The sequence below is a fragment of the Symphalangus syndactylus genome, chromosome 6 (assembly GCF_028878055.3).
Source record: "Symphalangus syndactylus isolate Jambi chromosome 6, NHGRI_mSymSyn1-v2.1_pri, whole genome shotgun sequence".
NCBI lineage: Eukaryota > Metazoa > Chordata > Mammalia > Primates > Hylobatidae > Symphalangus > Symphalangus syndactylus.
In genome coordinates this window covers 139,745,762-139,765,559 of record NC_072428.2, presented here as the reverse complement: position 1 = coordinate 139,765,559, position 19,798 = coordinate 139,745,762, and the positions used below count along the sequence as shown (strand labels likewise).

The 19,798-nt window shown below is 51.7% G+C and overlaps 1 protein-coding gene across 8 annotated transcripts in view; it reads right to left on the bottom strand.

Annotated features, from left to right (window-relative positions):
• Positions 1 to 4,072: 4,072 nt before the first annotated feature.
• Positions 4,073 to 19,798, bottom strand: part of ZNF862 (zinc finger protein 862) — a 29,089-nt gene continuing 13,363 nt past the window's right edge. For 7 of the 8 annotated variants that reach the window (XM_055284473.2, XM_063642336.1, XM_055284475.2 and 4 more), the window contains 3 exons: positions 12,060 to 12,164; positions 9,088 to 11,199; positions 4,073 to 7,535 (listed from right to left, as the gene is read on the bottom strand). In XM_055284473.2, coding sequence (XP_055140448.1) covers positions 7,360 to 7,535; positions 9,088 to 11,199; positions 12,060 to 12,164 — 2,393 coding nt within the window. In that variant the 3' untranslated portion in view covers positions 4,073 to 7,359. The remainder of the gene's footprint in view (positions 7,536 to 9,087; positions 11,200 to 12,059; positions 12,165 to 19,798) is intronic. The other variant, XR_010121619.1, reaches the window with a different exon arrangement.

Here is a 19,798-nt window from a genome sequence, read left to right as displayed (position 1 = left end):
CAGGTGATAAAACTGAGGCCCAGAGAAGTGAAGTAACTTGCCTAGGCCCACACAGCTCATCAGTAAAAGAGCCAGAACACATGGCCGAGGCTTCTCCTTCCTAATCCAGTGTCTCCTCCACACTCCCAGCTCACCCCTAGGGTTTGTTCCCAGGCTGAGGACACTATTTTCAGAGGCACTAATGTGAGGCAAAGGGCATGTTACCAGACACAGCCCCGCCTACCCCGGTCCCCTAAGGTGGAGCTCTGCATTCCGCTGGCTTCACGGTTCCCCTCTGCCCTGGCGGCTTCTGGTTGGTATTGGCGCCACTGACTGCTCTGCCACGGCTCCTCAGTGAGTGCTTTGGGTGTGACTGGCAAGTTTCCATGACATCTCCCAGGGAGTGGGGTCCTGATGTTGGTGACATCTATATTATTCATCTTTTCATAAATTTGGGGCTGATGAATTCCTAGAAAGGGTAGAAGCAGAAGGAGCCACTGAAAGAGGCTCTTTAAAACTTCCCTGAATCTCCCCCAGTGCGAATGAACAGGAGCCCCAGGACAACTTGAAGGCTCTAGGAAATCACACCTCGGAGCCACAGACGCATCCTAATGCTCTCTGCAGACAGGGCATGTGTCGGAGGTGAGGACAACAGCTCCAGATGTCTGTCTTTGCAAATAAGGCCTGTGACATTTAATGATGTGACCACCTACCTTCCACCCATTGTTCTGGTGGCCATGAGTAGAAGGAATTGTACCGGGATGTGATAAGAAAGAATTAGGAGCTGGGAGTCTTGCTGGGTGAGGACCTTGGCCCCTTGCTTGCTTGCCATCTAATAGGGGCACTCCTGGCCTGTGGCGTCAGAGAGAACTAGACCCAGAGCATGGTTGTCTCTGTGACTAGTTGAGCCTGTTTCTCCTTCAAGGGCCCCGCAGTGGGAAAACATATTATGACAATTGCACTGTTTTATCAGCCCTTGGCACTCCTGAAGTTGCCCTGAAATAAACATTCCTACCTGCATGCCAGGCCCTGCCTGTTGCTGGAGCTCTCTTAGGTTTACAACCTATCCCCACTGCTCCAAATTGATAGGGTGAGCCCAGGGCATTAAATGGGTGGTACAAGTCAGGCTTCAGGACTGACATGGATCTATGTGCACTCAGTGTGCGTTAAGGGGTGCTCGGCTGTCTTTCTCCCTGTGGTGCATACTGCTGCCAAACCAGAGATCACTTGTTTGTAGACTTGAAAGGGAACATGAGCTTTGGGTGAAGAATTCCCAGCCCCCAAGAGAGGCCAAAAAGCTACCACTCAGCCAGGTAAGTCTTGATGGAACATCTCTTGCACAAAGATCACCATGTTCATTGGGCCTTTAGTGCCTCCTGGGCTCTGATCAACCCACGAATCAGTATCTCCTCAGCACTTCTGTGGTTTGGATTCAGGTTTTGTACTTCTGTTTCCTGCCTTTATGATAGGAGTTTGGGTAACCTGTGAGAAGCACAGCCACAGTGTAAACCTCTTGAGACAAGCTACACTGAGGGGACAATCAGGATGAGGGCAATCCGGCGCCGTGGCTGTGTCAGCTCACGTGTGCTCTTTCAGGAGGACATGTCTCATAGCCACAGATCTTCAGCTCTTGACATGCTCGATCTCACAAGCCCTTTTCTGAAACCTCCATCATGTCCTTTCTGATTCTCTACAGGCGGAAAGAAAATAAAGTATGCATTTTATGATACAATTCAGCTTGGAGGGATGAAGTGGAAGGTCCTCACTGCACCTCATGGCAGGCTGCTGACGGCAGATATTTAACCGAGCTCACTGAACTGGGCAGTCAGGGAAGGGTCGGCTCCTGCTCTGTCCAGCTCTCTTCATAAGGGACTCTGTGACACTTTTTATAAAAATGACTTTGATTTCTGCATAAGAAGGCTTCCAAGCTTGCTGTCTAGCGTGGCTGCTGCAGGGAATTATTCAGATGGCAGCAAAAGAGCGCTGACCAGGACATTCCCTTCACATGTGTTGGAATGAGAGCAGGAAAAGCGCTGGTCAGAAGCCCCTCCCCAGTGCTCTGGGACTTCCGTGTTCTCTGACCAACCAGGCCGCTCCTCTGAGCTGGGATGCTGACCCACACTTGGCCCCGGCTGTGGCATCCACAGTACACTGCCCTTAGCTGTCATCTTGCTGGGGCTGGGGGCTGAGAGCTGAGCAGGTCATACTGAACAAAAGGAGTGTGTCCCCATCACTAGGGTAACATCTGAGTTCTCTTCCACAGAATTTGTTACCAAAAGTCAGAAAGGAGACTGAAGATGATTCTGGAGGCAACTGGGAACCCCCCAGAATGATTCTACAGGCTTCTGGGAAGCTGAAAAACCCCAAGGCCAGACTGGCCTCTGAGAATGCCCGAGTCTTTTCGATTCCACTGGAAAAGCCATCCATCTGTGCCAAGTGTGTGGAGAGCTTCAAGAGGCATACAGCCCTGGCCACACGTGAGCACAGCCACGTGGCGGCGTGGTCCTGAAAGTGTCCTGGTGTGGCAAAGGCTTTCCACTAAGTGGACCTCAGATGGCACAGGAAGACCCTCCTGGGGATGTGGGAGGACACTGCCTAGTGGGTGAGGGGCCGCTCTTTCAGGTGTGCACACTAAACGCAGAGACAGCCTCTCCTGGCTTCCAAGAAGCCTGTGCATGACCCAGGACCATGAAACACTTGCAAACTGTCACTACCCAGAGGCCCTGTGCCTGTCTGGAGTGTGCCCAGTGTGTCTGTGCCCCACAGCTTGTCCTGGCCTGCCAGCAGAGCTGTAGCACTGCAGGGCCCTTCTGTTGTTGTGAGTGCCAGGGCCCTTGCTGGCTGCCTGAGCAAGGCAAAAGGTTCAAAACAGGACGTCTCTGGGTAGCTATTCCCAGGTGCAGAGGGGAGCAGCGGCCACACGGGTGCCAGTGTGGCAGGAACTGCAGTCAGAGGCAGCATCTCAAGAGCCCTGGGAACAGGGGCCGGCCACGTGAAGCCCACGAGTGTCGCTGGCACGGGAAAGGGACACGAGGATGGGAAAGGGACACGAGGATCACACTGACCCAAGAGAAGGTCCACAGTGAGGAGGCCCCACCGAAGCATCCCCAGCAACAGGGGCTGAGGCATCGGAGGCAGCCAGCCTGCTCGGAAAGGCCTGCTGACTGCGCTCCAGATGTCAAGAGCACGCTTGGGAAAAAGAAAGGCAGGAGTGCAGCACCTTCTAGGGCCTCAGCTCGCTTCTCTCCTTCTAGCTCCAGCCGGAGTGATGGAAGAGGCTGTGCTGGGAGCTGCCTCCCTGGGAGCCTACCCTGCCCAGCCTGAGAGTGGAGGCTACCGGCATCGCGCTTCCCCTAGTGAAATCCATCTGTCCTGAAGGGAACCCTGGGAAGGGGTCAAGGAGACCCTGTTCACCCCCACCACGGGGTCAGGTCTTCACCGCAGGGAGGCCGCACGGATTCCCAGTCACAAACCCAAACCCTTGCTGCCTGTGCCTCTGCTTCCATGGTTGTTTCAATGTCTTTTTTAAAAATCACATACACTCGAGTAAGACTGAGTCTCCTCAGCGAAGAGACCTGGCTGCATCCCCAGTCTCTGAAACCTTTGCTCCAGTCCCGTGGGAGCGCGCCGTCCTGAGGACGTGCAGCCGCAAGTGCTCACCAGAAGGATCTCAGGAGCTAGGCCTCAAGGAGCATTGTTGAGTGACAGGTCTGATGCAGCAGCTTTTACTACTGGTGGAAATCGATGTTTTTTCCTTGAAAGTCTACCTTTCTAATTTAGTAAACCAAATTAGATCATGTATGTGAAAGCACTTTGTAAACCATGCAGTACTCCCGAAAAGGCAGCCAAGCCCTTCATTATAACTCACCAAACAGCCAACTCTCATCTCTACCTTCTAACTGGCAAAAATGATTCAGCTCACTTTGAAGGACTAGAGAGGAAAGAAACTGAAAGACAAAAATCAGGTGAATACACAGGCACTTCCCCTGCCCACCTCTGTTCCTGGCCCTGTCCCCTCTTGAGCGAGGGCAGAGCTTGTTCTGTCAGCTTCTCTGAGCTCCTGGTCCTCGCTTAGGGACACACAAGACAGAGATGTGTTGAAATAGACTCTGCTTTATTCAGGTAGCAAAAGGTTAGGAATCAAACACGGTTTTTAAAACCTCCTTTCGTCTTTGAAAATGGAGGAGAGAACATCCCTGGGCCAGTCACAGTTAGTGTACCTGGCTAAGCAGACACCTGTATGAGGGACCTGCCCCTCCACGCTGTTCTGATAGGTACTTAGCACCCTAGAAACTCACCCACTGCAGGAGAGAGAAGCAAGGGTCTGGAGCGCGGTCACATACTCTAAGGTATCTTCCAGGACAGGGGGCTGGGCTCCCTCACTCCCACCTGGAGTCACTATGGCTATTGGGATCAAACTACCAGTTACATACTGGTTACTTGGACTGTCAGACGCGGTGGGCATCAGTCATCAGGGAGAGGGAGGGGAAATGCCAGGACACGTACATACGGATGCTGTCAAGAATACAGGCAAGGAGGAGGGTGGCGACAAGCGCTAGGACTCCAGCCAAAGCAGGAGTGCATGCTTCTTCCACTCCCAGAGTCCTGTGGTTTTTCTTCTTGTGAGGCATAAACAGGAAGCCTCTCCAACAAGGGGGTCTCCAGGCACTAGGGGCCGAAACCCAGCCAGCCTCTCCAAACAAAGCAAAGGGGCCAGCCTGGGCCAGGGGCCTCTGAGAAGGATGCTCACTGTGTTTCCACGGGGGTCCTGAATGAGGAAGTTCAGGAATGAGACGGCAGTCATCTTCTTCCTTCTTGGCCACTGGCTGACAAAGGGGAACGGAGCAGGCCTGCGCCCCTCGAGAAATCGGGCAGTGCAAATTCTATGACAAACAGCATTCTCAGTGGCCCCGCTGCAAGGGGACCCCCTTTCCCACCACCTAAGGAAGGCACTGGATGGTGTCCTCGGAGCACGCTGATGCTGACATGGAGAGGGCGAGATGCTTCCCCTGGCTTCCACCTCAGCTCCAGAACTGCTCCCACAGAGACCCACTCACGGGTGCTCACAGGATGGCCTCCTGCTCTGAGGGATTCTTCAAGGATGAAGAGGCCGCAGGAAGCGTGTGCGCTGGAACGGCACCTTGATGTGGAATCCCTGTGGGTAGGGCAGAGGCTACAGCCCCACCTAAAAAAGCCTTTCTCCCTCTCCTTCCACCAGTTCACATCGCCTCACAGTGCCTGACCTGGGCAAGTTGCTGAACGTCCATGGAGACGGTGATGGGGAGAAGGAGGCCTGTGCACGTCTTAGCCACGCGGATAGTAACACCTCCCAGAGCTCCCGTACCACAGGCCTGTGGGGTCCCTCTGACCTCCAGACCCATAGGGCTGGGAGACATTTCCACAGGTCAAAGGCAGAAAGCAAGAAAGGAATTCCTGACTAGAACTGAAAATGATAGGAAAGAAACAGTGCTAAGGCTAAGTGCTGGGGTGGGGATGAAAGGGCATGTGGGGTACTAGGGCACCTGCAGTACTGGGGAGGGGCTTGGACGCCAGCATCTACCCCGGGAATGGGAAGGGAACTCAGACAGCAGCTTCTACCCTGGGAATAGGATGGGTACTCAGGTGCTCAGACGCCAGCATCTGCCCTGGGAATGGGAAGGGTACTCAGACAGCAGCTTCTACCCTGGGAATAGGACGGGTACTCAGGTGCTCAGATGCCAGCATCTGCCCTGGGAATGGGAAGGATACTCAGACAGCAGCTTCTACCCTGGGAATAGGACGGGTACTCAGGTGCTCAGACGCCAGCATCTGCCCTGGGAATGGGAAGCGGCGGACTATGGAGAAAGGGCCCACCCACAGGGGCCCGCGGCATAGCACAGGACCTGCCTGAGCCAGGCAGCAAGCAAGCTGGGATGGATGGCGCCCACTTCCTGCCTGTTTAAAACAAGTATCAGGCAGGGCAGAGAAACCCTGCCCGCTGACTTTCCTTATTTCCTGCCCATGGTTAAGGCAGGCAGAACCTAGACAAAATCATCCCCCTCCTGATAAGCGGCCTCCTGAGCCTGCCAAGATGGAGCTGCCCCTGGAAGGAAAAGTGCTTCACCTTAGGTGTAAGGAAGATGGGCGAGGAGGGTGTGAACCTAGCAGTGCCGGCAGCCCCTCTGTGCCTCTAGTGTGGTGGTTCTGTGGTTCTGAAGCTGGAGCAGGCCCACAGTCCCTGGAGGAGCTTGTTCAAAGTCCTTGTCACTGAGCACCCATTCAGAGATGTCTCAGTGAGCCCTGGAGATCCTGGTGCAGAGTCCCCAGGGCAACTCGGAGAAGAGTGGACTAGCCTGTCGTGCAGATGGTGCATTCGGAGAGCAACTCCTACAACAAGGACCTTGGAGACAAATTCCTACCTGTCCCACTAAGGACGAGAATGGGGCAGAAGGCAGCTAAGTCCACACTGCAGCCAGAGGTCTTTCAGGGAGCTCGAGGCTCTCATTCACTAATCCTAGGGCAGATGGGGAGTCAGCAGGCACTTGGATTCTCTGCTGCCACTTCATGGAGAGGGAAACTGAGGCACAGAAAAGAGGAAGGGATTAATCAGACCACTGCCTGCAGCAGAGCTGGGGCTACATCCCAAGCCTCCCAACTCCAACTTGGTCCCATCATCTCCTGGGGAAACTGGGCCGGGCATGCTGCGGGTCAAACGCAGCTCAGCTCTGTGGGAAGCAGCAGACCCCCTGCCAGAAGAGCCCTGGCTCCACCATCTGGAGCTGCAGGAAGAGAACTTTCTTGAGTGCTCTGTGCAAAGGGCTTGTGATTGTTTTGCCCTAGAGGAAGCCCTGGGAAGAGGTAGAGTTCCGCATGAGACCGAGGCCTCACTGCTTCTGCTGCGGGAGCCAGGGTAGGAAGTCCCAGAACAATGCCTCTGGGGGCTCTTGCAGCCAGGCCAGCTGTCCCTAGAGCAGGGGCAACCTCCACGTCTAACAAAGTGGCCTTTCCCATTCCCACTTAGGCTGTGGGCAGCCTCCCTGGAACATTCCCCAGGGATGTCCAACAGTCTCCCCAACCAGGACAGTCCTCTTGCCACCAGAACTCAGGGGCTGAAACCTTTCATGATGGGGTTATTTTCTGGAGCACCTTAAAAATGAACTTGAGATATAGAACCTTCTGGCACATTTGTGTGCTATGAGGCATGGCTGTGCTGAGTGGGGCCTCAGGAAACAGGTCATGCACCTCCTAATACCCCTGCCGCTCCAGGACGCCACTGCCCACTTCCTGGTGCTTAGAGACCATCGCCACCAGCGGAAGATCCTAGGGCAGCCTAGAATCTGCAGAGCCTGTCCCAGTGATCACAGAGGCATCTCCAAGGCCGTCGCAAGGACTCCCTGTCCCTCAGGACATCCCGGGGGCCTCCTGGCTGGTGTGGGGGTACAGGAGTCTCTCGGGAGGCTCCATGACGCAGTCCTTCAGAACCTCCACTGCTTCCCTGGAGGGCAGGATGGGTGGCTTCTGGGTCCCGGACTCCTCCATATAGAGGGCTCCCGTCTCCTCCTTCCTGAGCCTGGCGCCTGTGAGGGAGGAAGGAGAAGACAATTAGACTGACTGGCAGTGACCGCCTTCAACATCCAACTTCGCCCAGGGGCTGTTTGGTGAGGAAAGCTTGGCAGGACAGACTGGAGTCAGGACCACGACTGCTCTTTGCAGCCCTCATCTGTTCCTACTCTGTTCATTCTTTTATCCTAAGATAGGAGATCTCAACTGGGGGCGATTTTGTTTCCCAGGGGCCATTTGCCAATGTCCGGAGATGATTTTCTTTGTCACAAATGGGGGGTGTGCTACTGGTATCCAGTGGGTATCTGATAGGTAGAGGCCATGGATGCTGCTCAAGTTCCCACAGTGAACAGGAAGGGCCCCCAACCAAGATTACCCAGCCCCAGCGTCAACAATGCCAAGGCTGAGAGCCCTGCCTGGAAGGAGGCATCGGTGCGTAGTTCAGTAGTATTTAGATCAATCTGTGCTGGTCCCTGTGGAAAGAGTAACTTGCACCAGGGCACACTTGACATCATTTTTTTCTCCTCAGCACCCACAAGGCTGGACACAGAGCACCTCACCCGGCCCTCTCTCAGCTTTCCCTTTCTCTTCTCAGTGAGGGGTCTCTTTTCTTCTCCCCACCTGCCCTACTGTGGCTTCAGGGCCACCTTGCTTCTTACACAGCCTCTATCAGCCATGAGACCCAGTCCCATTTCTGGTGACCACAGACTCAGAGGTGCAAACTGGGAGCAGCAACAGCTGGAAGGAGACCAGCTAGAGATGCCAGGAGAGAGAGCACTGCTCCATCCTTGTCAAGTGGCCGCGAGTGGTCTGGAGAACCCCAACAACAGGCATATTTTCTTTGGTTTTCAGTGACTACTTGAAGAGAGAAAATTTCCTGTCTGTGGCTTTCAGTAACTTGCCCTCCCTTCTAATACAGCTTCCCCCTCAAGCAAGCTCCTGACCCCAGTCCTCCGGTCCAGAGAGGCCGTTTCTGTTCTCCCCTGCCCCATGAGATTCCTGCCTGAAAGCCCCACCATCTCCTCCGTATCTCACCTTCTCCACAGCCACGTGGACCTCTTCCCTCTTGAAAATTCCTGCACAGTCCAGAGTCTGTACAGCCCCACTTAGAATGTGATGGTGCTACCTGGGGCTGGTCAGCCCTCTCCTTACTCCCAGCAGGAGTCTTGACCTTTAACCAGTAACATTTGCGCCACCTGCCAGGCATTGTCCTGAGTGCTTTACACGCATAACTCATTCGGCAGATGAGAAACCAAGGCATCAAAGGATAGACTTGCCCAAGGCCACACAGCCAGTTGGGAGCAGAGCCAGCATAGCACTGTCACCAGGGCACACAGGCTCTAGAAATGCACGCTGTCTGCATTAAGCCCCGCTGCCTAGAGCACATGTGCGTCATCTCCCTGGCAGGGGCGCAAGCTCCTGAAGGGTGGGCATCACACATCGAGTACCCACTGGCCTAGCAAATGGGTGGGTGCGTGACAGAAGCTCCACAGGCACCTGCAGTCCTCTCTTGTTGGCCTCTGGCTCAGCATGAGGCTGCCTTGGGGGAGCTCTGCCACGTGTACTTACTTGCAGGGGAGCGGGCTGGCACCTGGGCACAGGCGTAGACATGGCTGAAACGCCGGCCTGAGGAGGTCAGGTACCAGTGCTGGATGGCGGGCTGGGGGTCGTACTCTGTGACGGCCACGCCATTCACAGCTGTCATCATAAGCATGTTGAGCACCTCGTTGGAGAGCTTGGTCCTCTCATCGGTCCTGATCCGGTTCATGGCCTTGAACCCCCGCTCACAGCAGGAGGTGGAGATGGGCACACAGACCACCACGGCCATGAGCTTGCTCAGCAGCGGGAAGCGGCAGTGCTGGGCCAGGGCGTTTTTGCAGAGCATGGAGAACGGGAGGTGCTGGGCAATGGCTTTCAGGCCCAGCCACTCCTCCAGCAGAGCTTCCTCACTGTATCCTGTTGGGAGGGAGCACTCGAAATACCTGGCCAGGGTGAGAATGTCATCATTCCCAAAACTGGCAAGTTCGATCCCACTCGGCCAGGCCCGGGTGTCAAACACCTCCATGTTCTTGAGCTGTGGGGGTCGGTCTGCGTCAAACCTCTGCTGGAGGTACTCAATCCCCGTCAGGACCGTCCTCTCCCGATCCGCCTGGAACCGCTGTTCCGCTACCTCCAGTTTGTCCAAGCAGATGCCATGGAGCTGCCCATCCTTGAAGCTGGTGTTGAATTCTTCCTCTTTGGGCCCCGCCCGGTGACGGAGGCTCTCCAGTGCCACGTAGGCCCGGCTCAGCGTGGCGTTCACCTCTGTAATCAGCACGATCTCCTTCTGGCACACCTCGGACAGAGGCCTGTAGATGCTCAGGAAGTCCAACAGGAAGTGGCAGAACTTGACAAAGTGGAAGCCGCGCATGAGCTTCAGCATCCCCTTGGCCCGGTGCCCAATCTGGCCCCCAGCCTCTGCCACGCTCTGGAGGTGCCTGGCCAGGGCGGGCCAGCTCGCGAGCAGCGCGTGCAGCGTGCGCCTCCTGCTGGCCACCCAGCGGACCGCATTCAGGTCCTTCAGGCGGATGATCTCCTGCTCCAGAGGCGCTGCACCTTCCTGCAGCTCGTTCAGCCTCTTGTTTGAGGACTGATAAAACTTGAAGACGGTGCGGATGTGCCGGTCACACTTCTTCACCAGATCGATGCTCCCGCAGGCGTCCACCACAGCCAGGTGCAGCCGGTGGGCCACGCAGTGGACAGGCAGCAGCTGTGGGATGACCTCCTGGAACTTTTCCACAAGGCCTCCTCTGCAGCGCAACATGGCTGAGCCATCCGTCCCCAGCCCCACCACCCAGCCAGGCTTCCGGAAGGGGATGTCCAGCTCATCCAGGGCAGAAACGATGGTCTCGAAGTACCCATCTGCTGTCTCGCTGTAGAGAGGGGCCAGAGTGATGTAGGCCTCTTTCACCTCCATCTGCTTAAAGTAGCGGATGTAAATCCCCACGCAGGCCTGCTCGGAGGCATCGGTGGAGCTGTCGAGCAGCACACTCACGCAGGGCGAGTTCCGCACGTCCTCCAGGATCTCCCTCTTCAGGGTCTCCGAGATGTACTTGATGAACTGAGTGCACGCCGTGCGATTGCGGTACTTGCCTAATATCATGGTCCCAGTGCTTTGGAGGAGCTGCAGGATCTTCTCAAAGTCATTCAGGGGCCTTGAGTGGTATGCAATGGAGTAGGCGGCATTGAAAAAGTGCTCCATGTTGGCCATGAGGTCGCTGGAGATCTCCGGAACGAGGGCAGTGTGAGGGGTGTCTTCCTTGATTTCAACCGTGTTGACACAGAGCCTGTGCGCTTTGCTGACTTCATGGTATTTTAAAGTCTCCACTTTAAAAGGCCCCGTGTAACCTCTGACTAACCGAGATGATTTGTCGTGGAGATTAGGTCTTTCTTTGCAGGCTGAGCAGAAGAGTTTGGTCTCTTTGGGGTCAATTACTAACCATGGGAACTGCCCAAACCATGACCTCTGAATGGAACGGGGCCTGTATGTCCTCTTGATTCTCCTAGGTCCATCTCCTTCTTCACAAATGCTCGAACTGCAGCAAGAGGCACGGGCCACCATGGGAGAGGCTGGAAGCAACGTGGAGTCTGCAGCCAAGGCCTGTGTGTCCGCCTCTCTCACTGCCACCATCTTCTTGTTCCCTTTGGAGAAAATTAAATCATGCTTGGTTCTGCCACCCAGAACTCTGCCATCTCCTATCACCTAAGACACCCCCAAATTTAATGAGTATCCCTTAAGCAAGGCAGAGAAGATGAACGCATTCCTTCTTTCTAGAGATCATTAGTGGCATCCACTTAAACCCTCACCCATTCTTATCTGTGAAAGTTAATCTGGCTCCCCCAGAGTGGTTGCTAATCCTTGTGGGTTCTTTCACCAGCGCCCCACCCACCCTATCCACACAGCTACCCTGGGATCATGTGACATCAGATACCAATAAGTTCAATTAACCCCCTTGGCCACAGAGACTGTTGGATAAGCAGGTGGCTTTCGCTCTCGGGTGAGGCTCCACAATAGAATAGGTTAAACACCTGCCAAGTCTTTTATAAGCCTCAGAAAGAAGTAGGTACAGAAGTAAGTGTAGCTGCTACAAGCCAAGAAATTACTGATTGAGATATGCAAGACAACGAATTCTCACAAACCAATGGTGCTGTCACCGAGCACTGAAGAAGGACGGAGAAGGGATGAGAGGCTCACAGATCTCTGGGTCCCCTGGCTCCTCGAGACCAGTGTCCCCACGTACCTGCTCCCACCAGCTCTGCCACAGCCTCCATCAGCACTTCTGCTTGCAAAAGGACCTGTTTTTTTCCCAGTTTCCCAGACTACTCTACACTCTGTGGGCAGGGCTAGTTGCTTATTCATCTTGTCTACCCAGGGCCTCCTGCCAGGCTTGGTACCCATCGGCCCCCATCGGATGAGCACGGCTGAGCTCATGCTGTCTGACTCATCATAGCAGCCTGGGCTCTGGCACATGTCCTTCAGAATGCTGTAGGTTTAGACTCACCTGGAGGACGACCTTTCCCCCACTTTGGCCCATTTGGGTCTTTGATCCAGGGTGCAGCCCTCCGCTCCAGTTTGGAGATCAAGTCTGGCTTGGCAGCAGCAGGTCCTGTTGTAAGGATGAAGAATCATGCTGATGTCACTGCTGTGGCCAAGTCGAGTAGCCCCCTCAAGCTAGACCCGGTCCCTGAAGTACACAGAGGTGTCTCTGGGTTCTGTCCTTATAAAGTCTAGTTGGCCAGGGGCAGGCTGAGCACCAACCCAGAGTGCCAAAGAGGCAGTAAGGGGAGGGGCACCCCTCAGCTAGGATAGGACTTCCTCAGATCCACGGGCCAGCCATACACACCAGAGGGGGAAGGGTGGAAACAGGAAGAAACATAGGGACTAAGCAGGAGAGGCAGGGGGAAGCAGCAGCCACATGAGAAGTGGAAGGTGCCACCCACAGCTGGCCCACGCATGTGACCCTCTGCCCCCACAGCTGGCCCATACATGTGCCCCTCTGCCCCCACAGCTGACCCATACGTGTGCCCCTCTGCCCCCATAGCTGGCCCACACGTGTGCCCCTCTGCCCCCACAGCTGGCCTTTGTGAAGGTGACCAACTACATGGGTTTTTGAAAGGGGCACTTCGAGGGCCCCCCGAAATACCTACCACCTGCAACGGAGCCTGAAATCTGACTAAAGAAGATTTGTGTCTTTGGATTAAGCACTGCCCTTTACTTAAAATAGGAATATTGTTCAGGGGTATGCAAATAAACCATTTCCTCTATTGAAAATAAAATCCATCACTATCTACATCATGTTTTGTGTGTGTCTATGTGAATGTGTGCATAAACTTTCTGTGGAGAGCCACACAAGCAACTGGGCCTGTGGGTGCTCCTGGGGAGGAACCGAAGGACAAGGGAAAAGGGAGATTGGTTCCCACTATTCATCTTTGGATCACTTGAATATACTTATATATATAATGACACATATATGTGTGTGTGTGTGTGAATATCTACATATTTACTACTAATAAAAATATAAATAAGTAAATTACTAAAGTGTGTTAGATTGAACATATATCCTTCTTAATATATCTCTAAAATGAGGGCAAAGGAATACAAATGACAAAATGAGGTATAAGCCCAAGATAAATTGGATTAGGAATGCAAATCCATTTTTGGAAGGAAAGAAGACAAAAGGGAGAGAAACAAACAGAGCTGAACACCAAATGTCTGCAGAGGGGTTAACAAGGAGAAGCAAGTTGGTTGGTACCAGAGAATCCCAGAAAGATTCAGAAACTGCAGGCACCAGGTATGGGAGAAAGTGGTGGGTGGGGAATGGACAGGAGCAGCGGACTGGCTCAAATCTGAGAGATCTGATCAATGCCCGGTCCTCTCAAGTATTCCAGGAAACCAGGAAACACCACCACCACCACACCCCGGAGGAGAATAGAGGCTCGGTCTACAGAAAAACTTACCCAGAAAGGCTCCAGACCCCAGATACCACATACACAGAAAGGTGAAGGGGTGGTGTGGTACTGAAAGCAGGGAGATCAAGTCACGTCTATGGACCAAGGGGTGCACTGCTTGACTCCAAGAATGCTGGCTGGGCTTATCATACCCTCCAAACAGGAGACGGGAAGCGTTTTCTTTGGAAAAATGGAATTGCCCTTCCCTCTCCCCTCAAAAGATCTATGGACACTGACTTTTGTGGGTTCTTCAGTAAGACATCTCGGTTTACAGCTGGTCATCCTACAGTGAAAAGTGAAACCTACTCTCTATGCTTCCCAGCCATGCACAGGTCTGCAGCCATGCACAGGGCTTCCAGTACGTTTCTAAGGCTTACTCGTACACAGGAATCAGCCTAGAGATAATTATTTAAGAAAAGCCTCTAACATGAAAGAGAGAAACCAAAACAAGTAGGAAAAGATTTGGAAAAGCTTGAAATATAGCAGGAAGCAAAACAAAACTTCAGAATAATGAGAATTAATATTCCCAGAAAGAAAACTCATGATAGCCATTCATGAAAGAGGAAATAAGAGTGTTTAGCAACTAAAAAACCCCATAGAATAAGAAAATAAATCGCATTGTTAGAAAATAAAATGGAGGAAATGTCCAAGAAAGTAGTATAAAAAAGATAAAAGCAGAAAACAGGAGAAAAAGAAACAAACAGAAAACCAGAGACTCAATCCAGGAAGTCCAGTATCAAACTAATAGGAAGGAGTTTCTGGAAGAAAGAAAAGAGAAAATAGGAAGAAATCATACAAGAAAATTTTCCCAAACAGGGAAAGACCAGTTTCCACATGGGAAACACCAGATACCCAAAACAAAAGATGAAAAACACACTTTATATGAAACATCAAGGCATATCATTAAAAATTTGAGAAAATTGAAATCAATTTCAAAAGTTTTCAGAGTAGAACAAATACGGCATGTTCAAAGATTCTGGAATAAGAAGACACTAGACCTCTCAATAGCACCAGTAAAACCTAAAAGGGCAATGCTTTCAAAATGCGGAGGAAAAGTATTTCCAACCTAGAATCCTATATGCCCAAACAAGTTATCACTGAATCGTGAGCGAAGAATGTGATGTTTTTAGACAGGATGCGTCACAGAAAGAAGGCCTCCCCTGCACCCTTCCTTAGGAAGCCACTGGAAGATGCGCACTAAGAAGATGAAGACGTCAACCACAAAAGAAGAGAGAGACTCGGGAAATGGGGGAGAGACGGAGGCACATCTCAGGCTACAGTTGTGCCGCAGGCCTAACGGCTGCCTGGGTCAGACAGAGCAGGGGAGGAGAAGGCCCTGGGAGCGAAGTCTCCAGAGAAAGAATGAAATGGAGAGATCACAGGATGTCCCGTCACGTGTAAAAGACTCTTCGGAGGAGTTTTAGAATTCCACTGGAGAGTCTGGGAAGAACTGATGAGGGTAAAGAAAGTGAGAAAAATAAAAAAGAAGACAAAATTTTCCAATTTGAGGGGGAAGAGTCCGACAATGAAGGAAACACCACCACAATACACCACCTCGTTCAGCAGTAAATCACACATAATCATAACTGGGCAAATAACTTATACCAATGTAACCAACAAAGTGTGATGTACCTGTTCTGAGAGGATGGAGGGAAGAGAAGCGGGGGCCCAGGTGATGTAACAGGGCCGTCTCCATCTTCCACAGTAGGAATCAATAGAGAATATCTAAAATCAATAAATCAGGAATACAATAAACATAAGCCACAGGATATTAAAGTGTGATTCCGGCTGAAAGCCCCCCAAAGCAGGAGCCAGCTCTTCCGCATTCCAAAGCCAGACACGGACACATGACCTGTAAAGAGAATGGCTGAGGGCCGGGGCTGTGGCTCCAGCCTGCGCCCATCGAGAGGAGTCACAGAGCTGAGACTGAAGGAGCCAGGAAGTTGGGCACCAGGGATGTTTCTGGAAAGCATTGTCAAGGGTATTGTGAGCCTCTCTATGGGCAGTGGTGGGTGCGCCCTTTCCCTTAACGTGACCTGTATCTCTGGGAGCTGTAAATGGCCACGAGTCCAGCCCTGGATAAGACTACGGTAGCCATGGGGTGCCTTGGAGGTGGCCATGTCGAGAAAGGGCTACAATCCCAGGTCTGGGAGAGCACAGGGCCTGGAAGTGCTTCTATGGTTCAGATGTGGGCCACATGGGGAATGAGAAGAGGCCTGGTGTTGTCTGTGGGGCCTGCCCATGACGGCTGGCTACCGGTGTGATACTCCTCTGTGAAGGCGCCTATATAGACAGGCTGCCAGGGCACACATCCACTCATGTCCAGGCAACTGCAAGCAAGAGGGTCTCAGTGCCTGTTGGGGGTATTGCAGAACCCACAAACACCCAAAGAAGAGAACCAGCTTTAAAGGACTACAGCTCTAAGTAGCTGGTGTCAGATTACATGTCAAATGAAACCTTTCTTACACCTCTCCCACCCACCAACGCCATTCCCACTGAGGATGCGTCAGAAATTCTGAAACCAGCAGCAGGTGAGAGAAGAGGAGCCCCTTTCTTCCTATGGCATGGGTCCAGATTCTACAGCCGCAGCAGGTTGAGGCGGGAAAGGCAAGAATTGAGTGTTAAATGAAGTCCAGGTTTTCTATTACTATACAGAGACGGGGCTTTTGTTTCCTAAATTTTCCTTTTGGTAAATCTCTGATATAATTTCAAATTTACAGAAAAGATTGACTAACACAAGGAACTCCAATCATTGACATTCTGCCCCACGTGTTGCAGCATGCTGTGAGCTCGCAGGCGTGCTCTCCTGCTGGGTCTATACATATAGCTACAATACTTTTCTGAACCATTTGAGAGTAAATTGTTTGCATGCCCCTTTATTCCTAAATACTTCACGTGTATTACCCCACAAAAAAGGACCCTTTCATAGGCAGTAGGTGGGATTCGAACATGGGCTCCAGGGCCTTCACTCTGGCCTAACTCCTTCCCCTTGAGGCGAGGGGACTCTGAACAGGATGAGAGGTCACACTGTCATCATGTTACCTTGCACAGCAAAGGGAGATTAGCCGGTGGAGCCGACCTAATTACACAGCTCTTTAAAAGCTGGTGCTGTTCTCAGCTGGCAGTAGCCCAGGAAGTCAGAGCTTCAAGGCACATGACGATTCCACACACTGTTGCCGGCCTGAGCACGGAGGCGGCCACAGGGAAGCACCCGAGAGCGGCTCCTGGGCTGAAAGTGCTCCCCCCTGACAAGCAGCAGGAGAACAGCAAGGAGCTAGATTCTGGCAACAGCATAAGTGAGCTCAGAGCCTCCAGACAGGAGCCTGCCTGGCCCGCCCCTTGGTTTGGGCTAAGACCCTAAGCAGAGAACCTGATCAGGCCCACCTGGACTCCCAACCTGCAGAGCTGTGAGATAATACAGGAGTCTGCAGTCATTTGAAATGGGGCAGCAGAAAGCAAAGGTGTCTTATACAACCAGAGTTATAATGATCAAAACCAGGAAACTCAACACTGATATCATACTATTATCTAATCTAAGTTCATACTAAATGTCTTCACTTGTCCCCAAAATGTCTCTATAGCCCAGCATCTGTCCTAGCATCAGGCACGCAAGTTGTCACACCTCTTCAGTCTCCTTTAATTGAGGTAGTTTGCCAGCCTTTCTCTGTCTTTTTTTGATCGGGACACTTTTGAAGAGTTTTGTACCAGGCATTGCGCTCACTGAAATTAGAACAGGAAGATTTTATGTTATTTGAGTGTGACAAGAAAAAGTTCCAGGCCCTGCCTAGATTTAACCCAGAGAGTGAGAAAGAAAAGGCCCCCAGAACTGACATGCTCAGCAGTGAGCAGAAGGATGCAACTGTTTTATGAGCGTGTCCTGCTGGAGTCCGTCCCTCCTAAGATAATGTCCACATACGTTATTTAGAAATAATGCGGCAAATTATTGGAAGAAACAGCTACAAGATTCTGGAGAACAGGACTTTGTAAAAGAGAAAGGTGGGACAGGGGACTGTCATTTTTTTCTTTCTTTTTTTTTTTTTTTTTTGGAGATGGAGTCTGGCTCTGTCGCCCAGGCTGGAGTACAGTGGCACGATCTTGGCTCACGGCAACCTCCACCTCCCGGGTTCAAGCAGTTCTCCTGCCTCAGCCTCCTGAGTAGCTGGAACTAAGGGCGTGCGCCACTACGCCCGGCTAATTTTTGTATTTTTAGTAGAGATGGGGTCTCGCCATGTTGGCCAGGCTGGTCTCGAACTCTCGACCTCAGGTGATCCACCTGCCTCAGTCTCCCAAAGTGCTAGGATTACAGGCATGAGCCACCGCACCCGGCAGAAATATTTTTAAAGAATAATTGAAAACAAACGGGGACGAAATGTTCCCAAATCTGTTTGCCTCCGTTTATATTCCCTTTGGTGACTGTCCACCTTTGACTGCCGCTGGCACCACCACCCTGGCCCCAGGAATACCATACCCTGATGGTACCTCTCTGAAGCTGCAGCCTACATCTTATCAAAACCTCTTCTTTTTGTTCCCTTCCAAACAAATGAAACAGAGGGGAATTTTCAGCGTTTTCGATGACTTAGTAATGGAAAAAGAACAAGGGCACATAACTGTGGCGAGTGCGTGCACACACCCACAAACACCCACACACCATAGCAGTCCATAACAATGGTTTGGCCTACAAAGGACTCCTCATCCTTCCAGGCTAACTTCACCAAGGGCCAGCAGGCCCTATCCCATGAATCCATTCTGCAAAAGCCACTCTAGCCAGGTGCAGTGCGCGTGCCTGTAATCCCAGATACTCAGGAGATGGAGGCAGGAGGATCACCTGGGCCCAGGAATTTCAGTCCTGACTGGGCAATATAGAGAGACCCTATCTCAAACAAACAAATAAATAAACAGATGCCACTCTAGCCCCTCGCCTTGGTTCTTCTTTCTCTAGCTCCTGGCTGCCCCCACTTGGAGGCCACCGTGGAGAAGCTGGCTTCCCAGATACCACGTGGGGGACTCGAACTCCCCTGCTCATCTTCTTTAGGGCCCTCCCACTCAGTGCTGGTTTCCATGAGTGACACAGCACCTTCCCCCAGCTCTGTAACGCCTGGCTGTAGTTACCGACTTCTCCTGTGGACAAGAAACTGCCCACCTGCAGTGAGTGGCCACTCAGCATACGATGACACCTTTACAAATAAAAGCAAGGGCTACCCACACAGTCCCTATGTTGGCCTATTTCTGTTAATGACAAATATTAGTTTCTTAACAGTGGGATGTAATTGAGATTTCTGGCTGCTTTTTACGAAGAAGAAACAGACTTCATCAGATATGGCAAGCCAGGTGCAGTGGCTCATGCCATAATCCAACACTTTGGGGGGCTGAGTCAGCAGGATCACTTGAGTCCAGCAGTTTGAGACCAGCCTGGGCAGCAAAATGAGACCCTATCTCTACAAAAAATTTTAAAAATTAGCCAGGTGTTGTAGCGTGCGCCTGTAGTCCCAGCTACTTGGGAGGCTAAGGCAGGAGGATTGCTTGAGCCCAGGAGTTCAAGGTTACAGTGAGTTATGATGGCACCACTGCACTCCAGCCTGGGCGACAGAGTGACAGCCTGTCTCTCTCTCTCTCTCTCTCTCTCTCTCTCACACACACACACACACACACAAACAAAACTGAGTTCACCCCAAGAAGAAGTTTTGTGTTCTATTTACAAAAAAATAATTAAAAGATAATGCAAAATAATATTTGGTTTTCAACTCTTAAAGCATTTGTTATGGAGGGTAAAGTGTGGGAAATTAAAAAAAAAAAAGCCAAAGTAAAAATAATAATCATAGCAATTAGAGAATCTTCACTATGTTTTAACACTACTTTATATCCCAATTTAATACTATTATATATCACTTTTAAACATACAAATAGCTTATGCCAGGCCCTGCCCATAGTCTCCAGGCTCCTTAAGATGCCTTTATATCTCAAACATGAAGAACTGTTTAAATTCGGGGATAGTTAAAAGGATAACCAGAGACCCAATTAAAGTAACTGAAAGGAATCACACACATGCAACTCCGTTTCTAGACTCCCACACCTGTCTCAATTTCAGGGACAACCGGAGAGGCCAGGCCCACTCCCTAGAAAGCCTTTCTGATTCCTGCCTCTGACCCTCAAGGAAAATGAGTTTCCTTCCCTCTGATTACATTTTTTTGTTCATCCAAATAAAACTTAGAGACTTTAGTTAGCTGAGATTTCCCTACTGCCTAATTTATGTAAATGAAAAAGAAACTGATAAAATGTTTAGATCATGCTCTGT